The sequence below is a fragment of the Podospora anserina genome, chromosome 3 (assembly GCF_000226545.1).
Source record: "Podospora anserina S mat+ genomic DNA chromosome 3, supercontig 2".
Lineage (NCBI taxonomy): Eukaryota > Fungi > Ascomycota > Sordariomycetes > Sordariales > Podosporaceae > Podospora > Podospora anserina.
In genome coordinates this window covers 114,488-131,111 of record NW_001914856.1, presented here as the reverse complement: position 1 = coordinate 131,111, position 16,624 = coordinate 114,488, and the positions used below count along the sequence as shown (strand labels likewise).

At 51.7% G+C, this 16,624-nt stretch overlaps 7 protein-coding genes across 7 annotated transcripts, besides 1 other annotated feature; 4 read left to right on the top strand and 3 right to left on the bottom strand.

Moving 5' to 3' along the window:
- Nucleotides 1–145: 145 nt before the first annotated feature.
- On the top strand, nt 146–520 carry PODANS_3_2230 (uncharacterized protein; the record flags this gene model as incomplete). Its single annotated transcript, XM_001908953.1, has 2 exons — nt 146–282; nt 343–520. The coding sequence occupies 2 exons, from the start codon at nt 146–148 to the stop codon at nt 518–520; spliced, it is 315 nt and encodes a 104-aa protein (XP_001908988.1).
- Nucleotides 521–1,573: 1,053 nt separating this feature from the next.
- On the top strand, nt 1,574–2,217 carry PODANS_3_2225 (uncharacterized protein; the record flags this gene model as incomplete). The annotated part of the gene is made up of 2 exons (XM_001908952.1): nt 1,574–1,704; nt 1,839–2,217. The coding sequence occupies 2 exons, from the start codon at nt 1,574–1,576 to the stop codon at nt 2,215–2,217; spliced, it is 510 nt and encodes a 169-aa protein (XP_001908987.1).
- A 1,491-nt stretch (nt 2,218–3,708) lies between these two features.
- On the bottom strand, nt 3,709–7,373 carry PODANS_3_2220 (uncharacterized protein; the record flags this gene model as incomplete). Its single annotated transcript, XM_001908951.1, has 2 exons — nt 3,709–7,191; nt 7,248–7,373. 2 exons carry the CDS (start codon nt 7,371–7,373, stop codon nt 3,709–3,711), a joined length of 3,609 nt encoding a protein of 1,202 aa, XP_001908986.1.
- Nucleotides 7,374–8,390: 1,017 nt separating this feature from the next.
- Nucleotides 8,391–9,197, bottom strand: PODANS_3_2210 (uncharacterized protein; the record flags this gene model as incomplete). The annotated part of the gene is made up of 1 exon (XM_001908950.1): nt 8,391–9,197. One exon carries the CDS (start codon nt 9,195–9,197, stop codon nt 8,391–8,393), a length of 807 nt encoding a protein of 268 aa, XP_001908985.1.
- Nucleotides 9,198–9,451: 254 nt separating this feature from the next.
- PODANS_3_2200 (uncharacterized protein) lies at nt 9,452–11,098 on the bottom strand (the record flags this gene model as incomplete). Its single annotated transcript, XM_001908949.1, has 1 exon — nt 9,452–11,098. One exon carries the CDS (start codon nt 11,096–11,098, stop codon nt 9,452–9,454), a length of 1,647 nt encoding a protein of 548 aa, XP_001908984.1.
- Nucleotides 11,099–11,640: 542 nt separating this feature from the next.
- Nucleotides 11,641–11,712, top strand: a tRNA (tRNA-Gln).
- A 452-nt stretch (nt 11,713–12,164) lies between these two features.
- On the top strand, nt 12,165–12,776 carry PODANS_3_2190 (uncharacterized protein; the record flags this gene model as incomplete). The annotated part of the gene is made up of 1 exon (XM_001908948.1): nt 12,165–12,776. One exon carries the CDS (start codon nt 12,165–12,167, stop codon nt 12,774–12,776), a length of 612 nt encoding a protein of 203 aa, XP_001908983.1.
- A 353-nt stretch (nt 12,777–13,129) lies between these two features.
- PODANS_3_2180 (uncharacterized protein) lies at nt 13,130–14,764 on the top strand (the record flags this gene model as incomplete). The annotated part of the gene is made up of 1 exon (XM_001908947.1): nt 13,130–14,764. The coding sequence occupies one exon, from the start codon at nt 13,130–13,132 to the stop codon at nt 14,762–14,764; it is 1,635 nt and encodes a 544-aa protein (XP_001908982.1).
- Nucleotides 14,765–16,624: the final 1,860 nt, after the last annotated feature.

The following is a 16,624-nucleotide window of genomic DNA, read 5'->3' as shown; positions in this document are numbered from 1 at the left end:
CTTCAACGATCGAAATCACTGACCAATTGAAGAATCTGTTCTCTTTCTTTCCTTCCGCACACCAAATCCCATCAACCATCTTCGACGTATTCTCCAATCCTAACCCTATCGCAACACAATCACCCTTGAAACCACAAATTACCCCATGATCAGAACAGTCCTTGCCCGACGTGCCATCGTGCGCAACACCCGCCAATTCCACAGCACACCCTTCAGACGCGAAGCTATCAAGAAGGACGGTCCAGATGGAACCACCTCGACAGCTACCGGCTCCAACAGATCGTACGTGCTTTTGACACAAGGAGACATGACTGGAATACGAATTGCTGACACCAAGGCCAGACTCGTCCTGCTGGGCGCCGCCATCATCGGAGTCGCGGGTACATACGGCATGATGATGGGCAGCCCGAGAACTGTGGTTCCCGACGACACGTCCAAGCAGCCCGTCAGCGGAACATCACCCACCAGCGCGAGAGCCAACCAGGCGAGCGGGAAGCTTGACCCTAACAACCCCAAATAAGTTTACCACGAGAAGGAGAATGCAGGGCGTTGAAATTGGGACAGTAGAGGAGAGCAAAGCTTGTATGATAGAAGTTGAATTGGGCATTTGCTGATGGCATTGTGGCGGTTTTCTTCAACGGACTGTTGGGGCAGACTGTCAGGTTGTTGGTGACTAAAAGGGATTATGTTTGGCGTCATTTAATTTTACTTTGGAACTCTGAATGATGAAATACACAGAGTGAAGAATACACATGAATGCTCACCGCGCCTTCCGCAAGCTTGAAATCTCGGGTCCAGCAACTGTTTCAAGCTATTCTCCTCTTATTTCAAGGCGACTTTCAGCCTGTAAAGTTAGACAATAGGAGATTACGCCATACTTGCCCTGATGCCCCATGATTGATTGTTGCCTCTGCCTGATGCCTGAGTAGGGGAGCTTCCCCTTGCCCTTGCCTATGGTGGGATCTCTCGGAGTGGCTGTCTAGGTAAGCTTGACAAGACCTTTGACCGTTCGGACGGCACCTACCATCTATATGGTTCCTTCCCTCAGGTCAAGTTTGTAGAAAGTCGAATGACGCGATTGTGAGCTCTACGATATGAAGTCGCGTGTTGATAGGGGGCTAATGAAGTCCAGCCTTAGTTTTCAGGCTTCCTCTTGTTGTAACTAGCTGAATACCTAGCGACTATTCGCTGTCAGGCATGAACAGAATCTCACGATGTCTCTCTTTCGCGCTGAACCTCTTCCCTCTTGCAGACTTTCTCTCCTACAACGGACTCTCCGGGATAGATTTCCACACGTTCATCTCGAGGAAGACGATCTGAGGCTATCCATATCAGTCATCTTCGCTTTTATCTTTGTTTCAACGCCTCAGCCCACGACTGTTTTCTTGCCTTCGAACGGTCTCGTCTCAGTCGCTCATCTTCCCAAGCCTAGGACCTTACTTGGCACTCCGTGAGATCAAATCTCTTGGTTCTAGTAAGTCTTTCAGGCTCGAGTCGAAGCGTGGATATAGGGGCTCGATATTTCGTTTCTTGAGACTAACAACGCCAGGTACACAAGAAACCAGCCTACATCATGGCGTCTCTCACCGCCGAAGGCAGTCAAGATGTAGTTATGGCTCAAACCGAAGACATCGAGCTGTCAGCTGGAGCCTTTGCTCCCCCAAGCCCAGCCAAGAACGACGAGGCGGCAATGGCATCTCCCGAGTCTGAGGACAAGGATGACAACGAGAGCATCAAAATTGTGGTCCCAATCGAGCACGTGGTGGTCATGCGTCTCGGTGCCAAAGAAGTTGACAGTACGAAGAGCTCAAACACGACGCCTGCTTTGTAAACCACAGCGACAACGAAGGCCTCCGTGAAGGCCCATCCATCTGGGGAAAAGAGGGAAGCACCACCACGGAGCAGCTCACCGCCACCTACGCGGTCCCTTTCAAGGCGGTAACCAAGAAGAGGAGCCCCGTTGGTGATGACGGATCCCATCTTTCCCCCGGTGGTCGTCCCATTCTCCTAGTCAAGTCCACCATCCCCACCTGCGGCGGCGAGCGTCGCCCTCGCTTCGTCATGCGAGTCGTCCACGAAGGCCGCAAGAAAAGCAACGGTCATGTGATGGATGGTCCTGCTCCGACCACCAAAGCCCGCGGGTATGGTGTTGTCAGTCCGAACCCGATCAACCGACAGATCCTCATGCAGAAGCACTTCCACTGGGCTTGCCACTAGCTGAGCCCCTTCCTTTCGCTGCCCAACTCTGTGAAAACAGCTGTCATCAGACTGCCGTCTTTTTAATAGCACGCGTTCATCAACCCGAAAATCTCGGTCATTGACAGTACCCACCCATCTTGGGACCACGACAAGTCCAAACTCTTTACCTCCCACGTGGTCATCGCGCGCCTCCGTCCGAGGTGGAAAGAATGGCACAGGAACGAGTACTTCGTCGAGAACTCCATCCCGGGAGGAGGCAATCGTCCGCACCATGCCTTTGAAGGAGGTGCAGACGGACTTGCCCGATTTGTCTGCAACAGCGATTAAGATAAGAAAAGCAATGGACAAGAAAAACCTTGAGCTTCGGGAGTGTCTGAAGAACAAGAGAGAGAGGGGGGGGGGAAGAGGGGGAAGAGTGGGAAAAGAAAGAGATGGAGAGGATCAAGGCTTTGGGAATCCTTGACGAGATAAAGGCCAGGAGGAGGAGAAACAAGGGGAAGATCAGGAAGCTGAACGGTGCTCTCTCTGCGAGTGAAGATGGGGGTGACACCACTGCTGTCGGACCGGCGGTGGCGGCGGGGAGCATCACTGGTGCTCAGGAGCAGTGAGAAACCACACAAAAAGCTCTTCGCATCTCATCATGTTTCTGCTTTGCTTACTCTTTTTTTAGTTACCGACATCATGCAACTCGTTCTGAGAGATCTGCAAAACGGGAGGGCTATCATCTTTGGGATATGCATCATTCATGGCATCTTTTCCTGTTACATCTTTTCACGAGTATCATGGATATCAAGACGCTCCCAAGGCGCGAGGAATTTGGGCGTCATCTGGCATTTACTTCAGTCAGAGCAATTTGGGGGAAGACAAAAGGAGGCATTCATACACCATCATCGCTTACTGGTTTACATTTATTAACAACAGAGAAAGCATCATTTGCATTAGTTTTTCACAATCAACATCGATTCCACCCTTTCACTTTATCCAGGTTGCCTGCTTTCCCGCGACCATAATGATATCAAGGTGTAGGTGACATGTTGATATCAGGCGAAGGTGATATCGACATGCTTGACAGAGCCCTGATCATGTTCGGGACGCAAGTATACATGCCCCCCCGATAGGTAGACAGACCTAGTTAAGGGACTCAACAAACGCACACGAGACGTGAGATGTAAAACACGTATTGGGCGATGTTAACATGTTAATACTATCCCGTTTCCAACCCTCAAGCCAAACCCGCAATAAGACCGTACACCCATCCCAATAACAAAAAGCCAACACGTTAAACTCCCCAAGTATATGCCCCCTATGTATCATGCCAGTTACTCGCTGACTCGCTGACTCGGTCTTGATCATGCTCAAACCTATAACATGAACGAGCAACACCACGGGTATATGTGATAAAACAGAAAAACAAACACCGACCCGCTACACACGCCGCAGCCTCAGTCAGATACTCATAATGCGCTGTTGTCTTTCCCGACAAACTCGCAACATTCCAAAACCCCCCAGTTATACTCCCGCGTACCCCATGCCACGTGAATTGCTCATCATTGTTAGCATCATCGCGACTTCCCGCTCCCGCTCCTCTTGCCGCAATTGGTCCTCTGGATTCCAAGACCCTCTCCTCTGGTGGGATGTGGCGCTCTGCTGCGAGGTGGTCCGTTCCATCGAAGTCGTTGCTTGATGGTGATGGAACTGATGCTGATGCCATGTTGGTGGAAAGGCCAGGCCGCCAGCCAGAGGGTCTGCAAAGAAGAATGGGTTCCTTGGCTTGGCAAAGATGGGCGACATCACATTGTTGGTTGTGAGCGGGCCAGGTGAGGTCACCTTGGGCTCCAAAGTCTCGAGCTTTGGTGGGGATTGCTCGGTGGGGGCGGGGATGTTCAGCGGCGGAAACTGGAAGCGCAAAGGCGTGCTCGGCCGTGACTGTTCCCGCAGCTTGTCGATAAGTCTATCCGTGTCCTGGAACCCATTTTCAATGCTTGCAAAAGGGTTAGAGCTTGGTTGACATGTCACGGGAGAAGCCACTGGTGTTGGTCTAGGTTCGGGGAGAGCCCGGAACGAAGGGCTAGGTAAAGGTCTGAATGTAGCGGCGGTGTGAGGAAGCGGCAAAGGCAGCACCACCTCGCCGTTGTCATCCAGTGAGACCTGCGTCTCCACACCCCGTATCATCCGCCATGCTGTTCGCTTCCGCCTCCGGCTCTTGACCATGGCGGATATCGAGGACACTACTTGGCTGACAGGGATGTCGGGGACGCCAACCGCTCCATCCATGGGGTTGGTGACCCGTTCATCCTTAACCTCTGAACTTTCGTGAGCTAGACCCCTCGAGTCATTAGCTTCGACGTCATCCTCCATCATCAAAGTGGAGTCTGCAGATTCTAGGCCAACGCCCTGAAGAGCACTAGGCGCTGACTTGCGAGCCCGTTTTGGCTTTGGCCTCGAAGCAACCGGACTAGGGGAAGGTGTGTAGAACGCAACTGGTGGTTCGCCAGTAATCCTTTTCAGATCACCCAGTATCTTAAAGGTAAGATAGGCCCCATTCAGCTTGTGGTCTCGTATCGAAGCAGGTCGTTTTGCATCGGGGTTCAGTTTGGGCTCGCGTGCGACGACCCTGTTGGCCGGCCGTCGTGGAATAGGCTTGAGTTCGGGGATAACTGGGGCTGCGGGAGGTAATGGTGGAGCTGATCGTGTTGGCTTAGGAGGCGGCGATATGGTCATTGACATGGATAACGGCGACGGGCCTGGCAGAGGTATTGGCGGAGGAAGCCTATCGGTCGTCATGGCCATTTCTCTCGGCCGAGGAGGAGCTTCTGGCCGAAGACGTGGGATTTCGCGAACCACCTCAGGTCGAACAGGAGGTGCTGCCGGCGGCGATGGTACTGGTGGTGTGACGGGTATGACTGGCACCTCCAAAGCTGGCGGAGGAGAGGGCTCTCGCACATCTGCCGGATCAAGTGCTACAATGACCGAGTCCGCCACCTCATCGATCTCGCGCTTCTGCTTCTTGCGACTTGGTCCATTCACCTCTTTGCGCTTCTTAGACGCCGTGTCGGCTGGCTCCTTTCGCTTGCCTGTTTCACCGCCGCTCTGCTTCCGTGGACCCTTAGCCCCTTTGACCTTGACTTGATCTGGGAGGACAGTACCGGGAGGAAGCCACAGGGCGGGTTTTCGATGTTGGAGATCCTCGACCCAAGCGTCGCAGTCCCATTGCACCCAAAAATCGAGGACATCAGCCCACACACTCTCCGGTGGCTTTGTAAAGTTCACAAACACAACCTTTCCTCCCCGATCGTGTACCGCCTTGGCAAATTCCCGGACGAGAACCTTTAGCCCATGGACACGCATGCTGGTGCCAAGGATGAGCAGCATGTCTGGACCCAACGATAAGTCATGTTGCACCAAAGGGCTAATGAGGTGAGCATGGGGATGCTCTTCGCCGTAGAGCACAATGTCAGGTCGGAGTTTGCCAACGCCAAGGGCACGTTTTCCTTTTTCTTCCCGAGCTGCTGTTGCTCCTGCACAATGTGGGCAGGTGGGTTGGCGACCAGCCAGAGTCTCAGCTTGCCGTTCTTCGTCTTCCCAGGTTGCCGTTTTCGCACACACAAAGCATCGCAGTTCTGCCAAGGAACCGTGTAGGAAAACACACTCGACACCACGCTTTGGTCCTGATGGCACAGGTTGTGAAGATGGGGGCTGTGATGAGCTAGGAACCGCTTGCGAGGAGTCTGACCCAGACCCATCATATTCCTGCTTGCCCTCAGGCTCTCCATTGCCAGATTCATCTTTCAATTCCTGTGATTCAGGTTCGGTCTGTGATGCGGGAGGCTGCCCCAAGTCCTGCTGAGAGCATCCATCCCCTGATAGATCCGAGACCTCGGGGCCTTTCGGCAAGCTCCGGCTCACAGCAGAGCTGCGTCCTGCTCTGGCGGAAAAACGATAGCGGCTTCCAGCGCCCAACGTGAGCGATGTTGAAAGACCGACGCGCTCTTCAAGCTGATCAATATTTTGGGTGTAGCACCGGACCAGTTTTCTGCTATCCCGCAAGACACTGACAAACCGATGACTGTTCGTAGGCTGAGCGGTGCGGACCTTGTTTCTCAACGTGGTCGCAAATGTGTAGAAGACAGACGTCTTGAGTGGGCAAGACCAGATTTGCGCGTCAAAAAGATCTTTGCCTTTCATGTGTGGTAGCGACGTTCGACCAGAGGAGGCGTACCACGTTTGCGATGTGAGGAGTGGCGTGGACACGGAAGAGGGCTCCTCACTCTCTGACCGAGATGATGATCCGCTCGACGAGCATGACGACCCCTCTGGTGACTCCTGATAAGGGTCATAAGAAATGGGAGGCGGTGACGAGAGCGGCGAGGAGCTTCTTGTGTGTGCCAGCATGTCTGGTCTAGAACGAAGACGCGGCGCATCAACGGGCATACTAGGAGGAGATGACGTGAACGATGGGCCAGGTCCCATCATTATGCGGCCAGGCGTGATCTCGGGGCGACCTTCGGGCACTTTGAGTCTAGGACTCGGCAACGGCGTCAGGCCTCTAGATAGCGGAGGCTCGACCGGTTTCTCAGCGCCAAACGAAGCGTTTGCCGATTCCACTGTGGGCGGCCCTGGCGCATGCTCCGAATTTTCCACGTCTCTCAATGTGACATCCTCCTGTGGTCCCGATGTGTCTCGCGGTGTTGCAGGCTGTGCTAACGGGTCATCATCGGTGGGATCTGACGATTCCGGGTTGACGGAAACAGCTCCATGACCTTTTTCTGATTTTATTGTGTTTTGAGCAGTGTTATGAGGCCATTGGCCTGGTAACTCGGTACCGTCGATCGGTCGGGAGAGATCGTGTGAAGCCCTTCGTCGTTTCGTCGGACGCTCTTCTGATGAAGAATCTGACGCGTCGCTAGCGCTCGAGGGGTGATCTTGTTGCTTTTCGGCAGCATCGAACTGTGCTTGGATCAAAGAATACAGACCGTTCTCTGAGCGGAAATCCTAGAAAGGCTGTCAGCGAAGTGTAGGTCGGGCGGAACGCGTCCCGTTTTGCATACCGGAATGCCCGAGTTTGTACTGATGCCGGCGCCCGTGATAACGACAACTTTCTTGGATTTCCATAACGAATTGGCTATCTCCTCGAGCAGGGCTTCCGACCCCGGCTCAACGTGTGTTGTTGGCATCTTTTGGTTGTGTGCAATTGATTCCACCACAAAGAAGGCGCCCAGCTGGGAACGCGGTGATGGTACATGCAGGAATGCGGTCAAGTTAAAGATTCATATCTGAACAAAGGCTATTGAAGAAACAAGAGTATTGCGTTGGCGGTAGCGAGTGTGTGACCTCGGCGCGCGGAGTCTTCGATTTCGGTGCAGGTGACGGGCAATCGCGAACTCGACTCGAGGGTTGTGCCGTGGGCGGTATTCGCAGCGATTCGGAGCTGGCTAAACGCGTCCCCAATGGGAGGATTGCGGGGTAGAGGAGCGCGACACAGAGCTGGCTCGGAGTGGTAAGGATCGAGGAGTCGTGGGTAACGATAGCTTGGAGCGAGAACAGCAGTGCCCGTCCGCAAAATGGAAAGCCGCGCCAGTCTTTGGCGTCCAGAATCAACGTTTTGTTGTCGGCCGCTGGAAAGAAGTGGGCAGGTGGATACACGGCGCGCCGGAGACCTAACTCTGCAAGGAGCACGAGCCATGAGCCACGAGCCGACAAAAATGACTTCCCTGCCAGATATCTGCCAAGCAGAGCTCGAGGACACTGTAAAGAGAAACCTTGTCAGGACTGACAGACCGGCAAAGGGAGCTGTACGTACGGATTGAACATCCCCCTGAGCAATCATTGATACTTTGTCTTTCACAAGCACACTGTCCCCATTGTCAGTCCATGTCCCACAAGCAACGCACTTCCCTCACAACGTCCTCGACGGGACCCTGAATTCTGCCAAGCCTTCAACTCGTCAAGTGGATCTTCCCCGGCCCACTAGTGCCGAGCGCACAGACCAGCATTACCGTTGGCTTGGTTTCTGGAAGACTGTCGGAACAATGGGGGCCAAGCGGGCAGCCACTCACTGCCCAGCTCTGGTGGTTGCACAAGATCTGGTAGATCCTTCTCCTTGTCATCACACATGTCTATGTACGCTAATTTTATTCGCCGGCAGAGATATCAGCTTGATCTACAGGCACAGTGGTACACAAGCCGAAATCTCACATGCCCCCCTCCTCAATCTTCTTATACCCCTTCCCCAACTTGTCACTCTCATACCAAGCACCCACAATCTCCCTGCCCATCGGCCCAGCAGTAATCATACCGTCCCCTCTCTCCATCTTCTCTGCCACCTCCTGCATAAACTCTTCCACCGTCAATGAAATCGGGTTCTTTTCCTTCTTGTTATCATCCGGGTCCTCCCTGTCACGATGCAAATCCGTCCCAACCATTGGTGGCGCAATCTCAACCACCCTGATCTTGGCCTGCGGCTCGTCCCGCAGCTGAGTCCTCAGGTTCATGCTCCAGAAGTGAAGCCATGCCTTCGTCCCGTTGTACACCGGGTTGATGATGCTGAACGGCACAAACCCCAGCACACTGCTGACGTTGATAATCATGGCTGCCGGCTTGAGTCGGAAATGCGGAAGCAGCTGCAAGGTGAGGTGCATGGGACCGCGGATGTTGACATTGATTTCTTCATCTGCCTTGTACAGGAATTCGCTCGGGTCCAGTTTGGAGACCTCCAAAGGTTTCTGAACACCAGCATTGTTCACAAGACAGTCGAGTTCCGGATGCTTCTGCGTGACGAGGGAGACGAATTCTGGAAACGCTGATGTTTTCCCCGTATCGAGCACGTAGTAGTCGGTCGCTCCGATTTCTTTCGCTGTAGACTCGAGATTGGATTTTGTCCTGCCGGCGAGGATGACTTTCTTGCCCTTGGATATAAAATAGGAGGCCAGCGCTTTACCAAGGCCACCACCACCCCCTGTGATGAGCGCGCATTGGAAATTGAGGTTGTCTGAAGGCATCTTGCAAAAGCATGGGATAGTAAGATAGCATTACACCAAAGTCAGAGACAACACGGGCGGACATGGTCTATTTACCAGTGCAGCCGTTGACTTTGTTGCCCCTGGGAAGATGGTGGTGACGCCTAGGATTGGTGTGCTACGTCATCGATACCCCCAAAGCCAATGTGAAAGCAGTGATCCCCATCCTTCCCCAAGACCCGTTTAAGCAGCCATCATTAAAGATTAGCACTCAAATATTCCTGTCATTGATACGGCTAACCACACTCTGGCTCATCGCCAACTGCTCCCACTCTGGCGCCTTGACCCCCACCGTAAATGCCGCCACCGAGAATGACTTCCTCGTTGTTCTCGAAATCATCTTGGACTCTTCGCCATTTAATGGCCCTGTCTTTCCTACCTTCAAGCTCCTCCGCCTTGCCCTTCAAATCGTAGACCGGCCGTATTACTCCACTCAGTAGTGGGTTCTTGCTGAAAGCGCCGCCTTGCCCCTTGCTCACGTGGGTGCCTTGCAAGATGGGAGCTTCATAGCCATAGTCATCTTCGACATCATCAACAGGCGTTGGGGGTCTCTCAATTTTGGCCATCTTTTTGAATACTTTACGCCCTGCGAGATCAATGCTCACGACTTGCTGGCGCTTCTCGTATTCAGGCTTAGCGTTCCATTCCATTTCTCGAAGGAGCTTTTGTTGCTTCTTCAACGCCAACGCCCTTTCTTCTGGGGTGGCCCACATGCTTCCTCCCACAGTGGCATCAAAGTCAGCTGCCTCGTCCCGTATCGTCGTCCGTTGGGCATTTTGAGCTTGGAATGCTAGCAGCTTGTCCCGGTGAGCTAGAGCTTGCGCTTCGGCGATGGTGGGATCTCTGGTTTTGGTATACGGCCGTGGGGTCCCTGCAACCTCGGCCTTCTTATGCGCTTCCCGATCCGCTGCCATCTTCTCACGTCCTCTGTCTGCCCTAAGCTCCTTGATCATGCCTTGTATCTCAGCCGAGCTCAACAATGGTTGCCCGCAAAATGTACATGGTCCGGGCCCTTCCTTGATGCAGATGACTTTGCCGCAATGAAGGCAGTTCGGGGCTGCTGCCAGGGGAGGATGTCTTGTTCCAACGCAATTACACCGTCGTGCCGCCACACCTTCGGCGCTATTTGTTGAGTGTGAGGGATTGGTGGTGATCTCGAGAGACCGAATGGCTTGGTCGAGGTCGCTCAGGACCGTAGACGAGCCATGCATCGCCACGCCTCCTGTGATGGTGACCTTGGCCGTATTCCCATTGTTATTCTTCGATGACGATGGTCCGGGTGTCGAAGTCCGTGAGGTAGGGTTGGATTTGTTTTTGGATTTGGGTTGCCCGAGGTCCGACACTAGGGATCCTAACGCGGAGGGAGGAGGCTTCGAGGTCTGGGTCGCAGGAGGTGTGGCAGTCTTGGTGGGTGGTGGTTTGCTGGGACCACTGGTGGCGTGTGAGGGTGTCGAAGCGCCTGATCGTGCTGAGATGTATTCATCTTGCGAGTCCTTCTTGCTGTAGACAGTTCCTGGCCCAAGCGCAAACGAGGCGACTTGTCTAGGGGGCGGGGTATGGATATTTGCTTTCTTCTTCTTGGGACCTCGACGGGGCTTTGGGACGCAGTCAGCTTCAGAGTTTTGTGCTGAGTTTTGGGCGGTCGATGCGGAAGAGTACGTGGGCGTGGACGTGGGTGCGTTTATTGGTGGCGGTGGTGCTTTTGGATCGCTTCGTCGTGCGTTGAATGTCGAAATGAACTCGATGACTTGGGGCGAGTCGCCGAGCATGTTGGAGAAATGTTCAGCAGCTTCTTGCTTGGAGAGGGTGGCGGCATATTCGAGGACTTGTTGCAGGCCATCGTCTGGCATCGGCAGCAGTTGGAAAAGCTGTTCTTTCGACATTTTGTCGGAGATGACGGGGAAATTGGTTTGGTGTTGTGCTGTTGTCAAGCAACTGAAGATGCTGCTGGTGTCATAGAATTCTTCAGGTACAGTACACAGCGCCAGCGGCGAGTGCAGTCACGACGCTGCCCCGCGCATCTGCGGTCTACCCGGCCTACCCTTTCCGGATAGGTTTCCACTTCATGCATGTCACAAAGCTTGGCGGGCGAGCTTATCCCTGCTCTTTCTTTTCGCTCACTGGCTGGTCCCTTGCAGCATCCAACACTGCCAACTTCAACCATCGACATTCCAGTTCACTCTTCGCTGTTGTTTTCCTGCTGACCATTCGGCAATTTGCCCAAAATACCACTCTGGGAGCCCTCCAGAACGATTACAAACGCTTGGTCTAGATCTAACTCATTTTTAGATGCAGCCTACAGGCAAACACCCTCGAACTCTAGCATCAGCCCCAGCGCTGATGGGCCCTGAACAGTGGTAATCACACCAGTACGTTCCTGTTATGTATGGTTAATTCGCACCTCAACTTCAACAAGACATCCTATGGTTGTATAGTGTAGCGGTTAGCACCCCAGATTCTGATTCTGGTAACCCCGGTTCGATTCCGGGTACGACCTTTGCTTTTCACCAAATTTTTCTGGTGGAGCATTGTCTTCTCTTTTGTGTCCCCTGGATCAGGGGACACTTTCCTGGTTGGGAAGCTGCACCTCAGCTACATTTTAGCACAAGCTCAGTATACTGTTGACTGGCAATGGCCAAACATCACCGAGGAAGAAAACTATCCCGGCTCTTGAGCTATGTCGGGCCATCGGCAACTTTCAATCCGCAGAGCTCCATTGTTGAAGTCCTTTGTGTCAAGGTCTTCTGCGTCATCGCGATGAATCCCATTGTTCGGGACTGCACCATGTTCTTTATGAGAACAACTTGGAGCGCCGAGGCATTTGTTGACATTGCCCTTGTGCCGTTTTCATCGATCCGCTGTGGTTGAAATATAGAAAATGGTGCGTCGAGGAGCCATGTTGGTGCTATGGGAACATACCACTCTGTTTGCTTGTAGTTGCAGCTCAACATGATCTTCAGAAACTGGACACTATTAGCTTCTTGCTTTGCAAGATTCTACAGCGCTAATGCTGTACTTGCTCCTCAAGGTACATCCGATGTCGATGGCTCTCAGACAGGAGTTCCCACGGCCTGTGCAGCCATTGCCTCCATCACAGATTCGCTGCTCTCAGCAAGCCCAATGGGTGAGCTGTCAGATAAAATTATATACATCAGAAAACAAACACTGACCCACAGTAGCAACGCCTTCCGTGCCGGCTTCAGTTGCCATCTCATGTTTGATGACAGTGCCCAACAAACCCGACCAGCTTTGAAGTTGATCAAGAGCCTTCGCGCTTTTGTGCAATGGCAAAGCACTCTACCTTGGTTGAAAAGCCCACCGGAGTCGTACGATCTGGCAGCCGTTGACATCATGGGTGGTTTAGACAAGATCGCCAGCAGAGTATCTGGGGATGAGAAATATGCCAGCGAATACGACTTTGCCATGGCCATCTATGAACTCATTGGTGCTTCCCATGACGGCCACTTCAGGTTTGTTTCCGATGTCTTCAGGGGTTTCTTCTGCGAATATCCTAGTGCAGGATCTTGTCACGATCAGTGTAAACGGAACTGCGACTCCTAAACTTTACCACTTATGTGAGTATTTCGCGCCCATCATGGATGCCTTGAAGTATGAGACTAACACCCACTTAGCTTAGCTATCTGGCACTAGCTCAAATGGGACGCTGGCTGGAAGCCAACTCCCACCCGCGATTGTTCAATCAATGAAAAGGACGCTGTAGATGTGATGAAACAGCAGCTTCGTTTTTCAGACTTCCAAAGTCTTGATGCTATGTGGAATGCCGGAATGCCCTCTTACGCCGGTCCTCATCATCGCACTTTGCTTACAAACTCGATGGATTACCAGGGACAAAATCTAACCTTGACCTATGAAAATGGCCAGGAAGTCACGGTAGAGTCCGTGCCATTGTTCGAATGGGAGCAAACTTCACTGGTGTGCGAACTGGCGAAGGCTTTTACACAAGTTTCTGTGATCCCGACGCTTCGATAGATGTTGAACCACCAGCAACAACCGAAATGCCGCCACAATTTCCAACTTCGACCAGTACCGATACCTCCACAAGCGATGTGTCCAGTACAAATACCCTGCCGCCTCTCTCCCCAACAATTAGCAACTATCCTTGGCCAGCTGTTAGAGACAATGGTTCCAACATAACTTCCGGCTACTTTCTGAATGGGACGGGATACGACGATGTAGTTGTGCTTGCCCTTTCGGAATTATCCCCGCCTGATATGGATCCTATGGCATACTTGGTGGATTTTCAAGCTACCATCGCCAACCTCCTTGCGAAGTCTCGAGAGCAGAATAAGACAAAGTTGATCATTGACGTTAGCGAGAACGGGGGTGGCCTTGTAGCTGCCTACGAGCTCTTTGCTCAGGTTGGTATCCCGGCAATGATCGCTCTCATTTCGTCTGTTAACACATCTTCCAGCTATCCCCAACACACAGCCTTCAGTGCCAACAACATACGCGAAACCCTGTCCGTCGTCCAAATATCGAACGTCTCAAGTGCCGACGCAGTGGAAATCAAAAACTTTGACGCCAACACGTTCGACGAACCCAACCCTGATGAGCCCGCCCGCTTCAAAGCCCTGAGCAGCCTCCACGAGAACAGCATGGTTGAACAGCTCATCCCCGGCCATCTTTTCTCCCCTATAACCGGCCTCAACCTCACCACTTCCGATGCCCTTCTCGGCCCAGTAATCCTCGAAAACGACACCTTTACAGCATACCAGTACCATCCCTGGAACCAAACCGAAGATGTCTTCAACATCACCGGCGCAGGTAATGGAGCCAATGTCCCTCCCTCCCCCTTCACAGTCGAGAATACTGTCCTCCTCACCGACGGCGCTTGTAGCTCTACCTGCGCGACATTGGCAAGGCTCCTCTACAGCGTCAACGGCACCAACAACGCCAAGATTAGGACCGTTGTCGTCGGCGGCCGACCTGATCCTGCTCTTGGAACAGTAAACAACACCAGCACCGGTCCCATGCAGGCCGTGGGTGGTGTGGCAGGTGCAAAAATCTTTTACTTTTCCAATTTGCACGAGGCAGCCAAAGCGGTCTTGGTCCTCTCGCCGGAGCTAAACAGCACAACCAACTCGACCGAAAACGAGGATTTGCTGCTGCTGGCCGAGCGGTACGCAATGAAGAGGTCATTGGCGGGGATCGGTGGTGGTGAGGCGGCAGGGTCGCTCAACGGGAAGAATGATTTTGTTTCGCTTGACAATTTGGAGACTCCGATTCAGTTTCTGAGTTGGAATGAGGGTGTCATTGGGGGTGTCAATGAGACGAACTACTGTCATTTTTACTACACAAAAGAGATGGTGTTTGGGCCGACGAAAGTGTGGGAGAGGGCGGCTGATGCTTTTTGGGGGGAGGATGGGAGGGATAAATTGTGTTTGCCACTTTCTGACTTGAAGAAAGAAAAGGGGCTGAGGTGGATGACATATAAGTTGACTAAGGTCAAAAGTTGGCTGGAGATGTCCACACCGTTAAGTCTAGACCTATCCACTGAGTCAAGGGTTGCTGAGTATCTACTATTGTAATGTATGAGTCAGTGATCTTCATCTAACGTATGTTATAAGCGAGTGACCCATATAAGCGAGTGACCCACTTCCTTCGTAATATGGCACCTTCGCACTCAATAACAATTTCCTCAACCATCCAAGATGCCTTCTAATTCAAATGAAGCCCACATAATTTTAGCCCTCCAAGCGCTTCAAAACGATAAGAATCTAAGCGAACGAGCCGCAGCCAAGATCTATGGAGTCGATCGTAAGACTCTAGGGCGTCGGCGCGCTGGCCGGCCTGCACGACGCGATACTACGCCCAAATCGAAGAAGCTTACTTAATCCGAAGAGGATGCTATTGTTTAATACGTTATTAAGCTATATACGCGAGCTTTCCTACCAAGATTACGTGGTGTGGAAGATATAGCTAACTAATTGCTACACGTACGCGACGCGCCTCCTATTAGTAAGCTCTGGCCATATAACTTCGTTAAACGCTAACTATAGTTCCGTACGCGTTTTACGCGTAGATACGATTACTAAAGAGCTAAGTGCGAGGATATAAAGGTTATTACCGAGTAGTTTACGCTTATATAAAATATTAAAGCTAAGTACGGTATATTACGGTTCTGGAAGACAGTGGGGCCACGACGACCAATCAGGGCTGGACCGAGCGATCGAGCGGGGCTTACGGTTTAAGCGGACGGAACGGACCAATAAGATGGAGACCGGGGACCGCGGCGGGGCTTACGGTCCACGGTCCAGTATCGGCTAATCAAGAGTAGACCGAGGACCGTCTATAAGTTAACGGTCCACGGTCCACTAGTCTATATATACGGAAAAACTGGCTAATATAGATAGATAGTTCCGCAATATATAATACTGTTAGCTGGTAAGCCCTGATAAGCCTATAATATAAAACCTATACAAGGTTGCTGTAAAATACAGCAGTGCGCAAGCGGAAGCGGGAGGATACGACGGCAGTGCCGAAGGAAGGTAAAGCACTGTAATATAGTGAGGTATAAGGAATAAGAATTGCCTTTATTACCCTTGGCCTTGGCTTTTAGCCTTAGCCTTAAGCTTTTGCCCTTAAGGAAAGAAAGAGAACTATTCTATAGGAGAGAGGAGAGGTCTATATATAGGCCTTCGTAGGCCTACTGTGGGTCCTGTAGGCCCTGGAAGCCCCTATACCACTTTAGGGTATTTGGTAAGCTTAGGTGGGTCTAGTGTAAACTCACGGAAATCTATAAAACCTTCGGTAACAGAGGTGCCCTATAAATCACACTATTGTAACAACTTACTACGTAAGCCTGTAGCCACTTTAGAAGGTTTTAGTATCTATTAATTAAGCCTTAGGCTACAGTAGCCCTGTAAGCCTTCAAGGGTCCCTTATAAAGAATATTCTAAAGGGATCCAAGCCGGGAAGTTCCATTACTGCTTATAGCAATACTGCCCACTGTAATATTAATCTGTAGGGCAGTAAATAGGGCACTTAGTAGTACCCACACATTAATAAATATAAGTCACAATCGTAGTATCTTAACTATTGTAATTAAAATATCTTATTATACACTGTTTAGCTACACCGAACTAATTATTAACAGTTATTTTTGTTAGCTAGTGAGCCCTAATAGGCCTATAATATAGAACCTATACAGAATTGCTGTAAAATACAGCAGTGCGCAAGCGGAAGCAGGAGGATATAACGGCAGTGCCGAAGGAAAGTAAAGCATTATAATATAGTAAGGTATAAAAAATAAAAATTACCTTTATTGCCTTTGGCTTTAGCCTTAAACTTTAGCCCTTAAGGAAAGAAAGAAAGGAATTATTTTATAGGAGAGAGGAGAGGTCTATATATAGGCCTTCGTAGGCCTACTGTGGGTCCTGTAGGCCCTA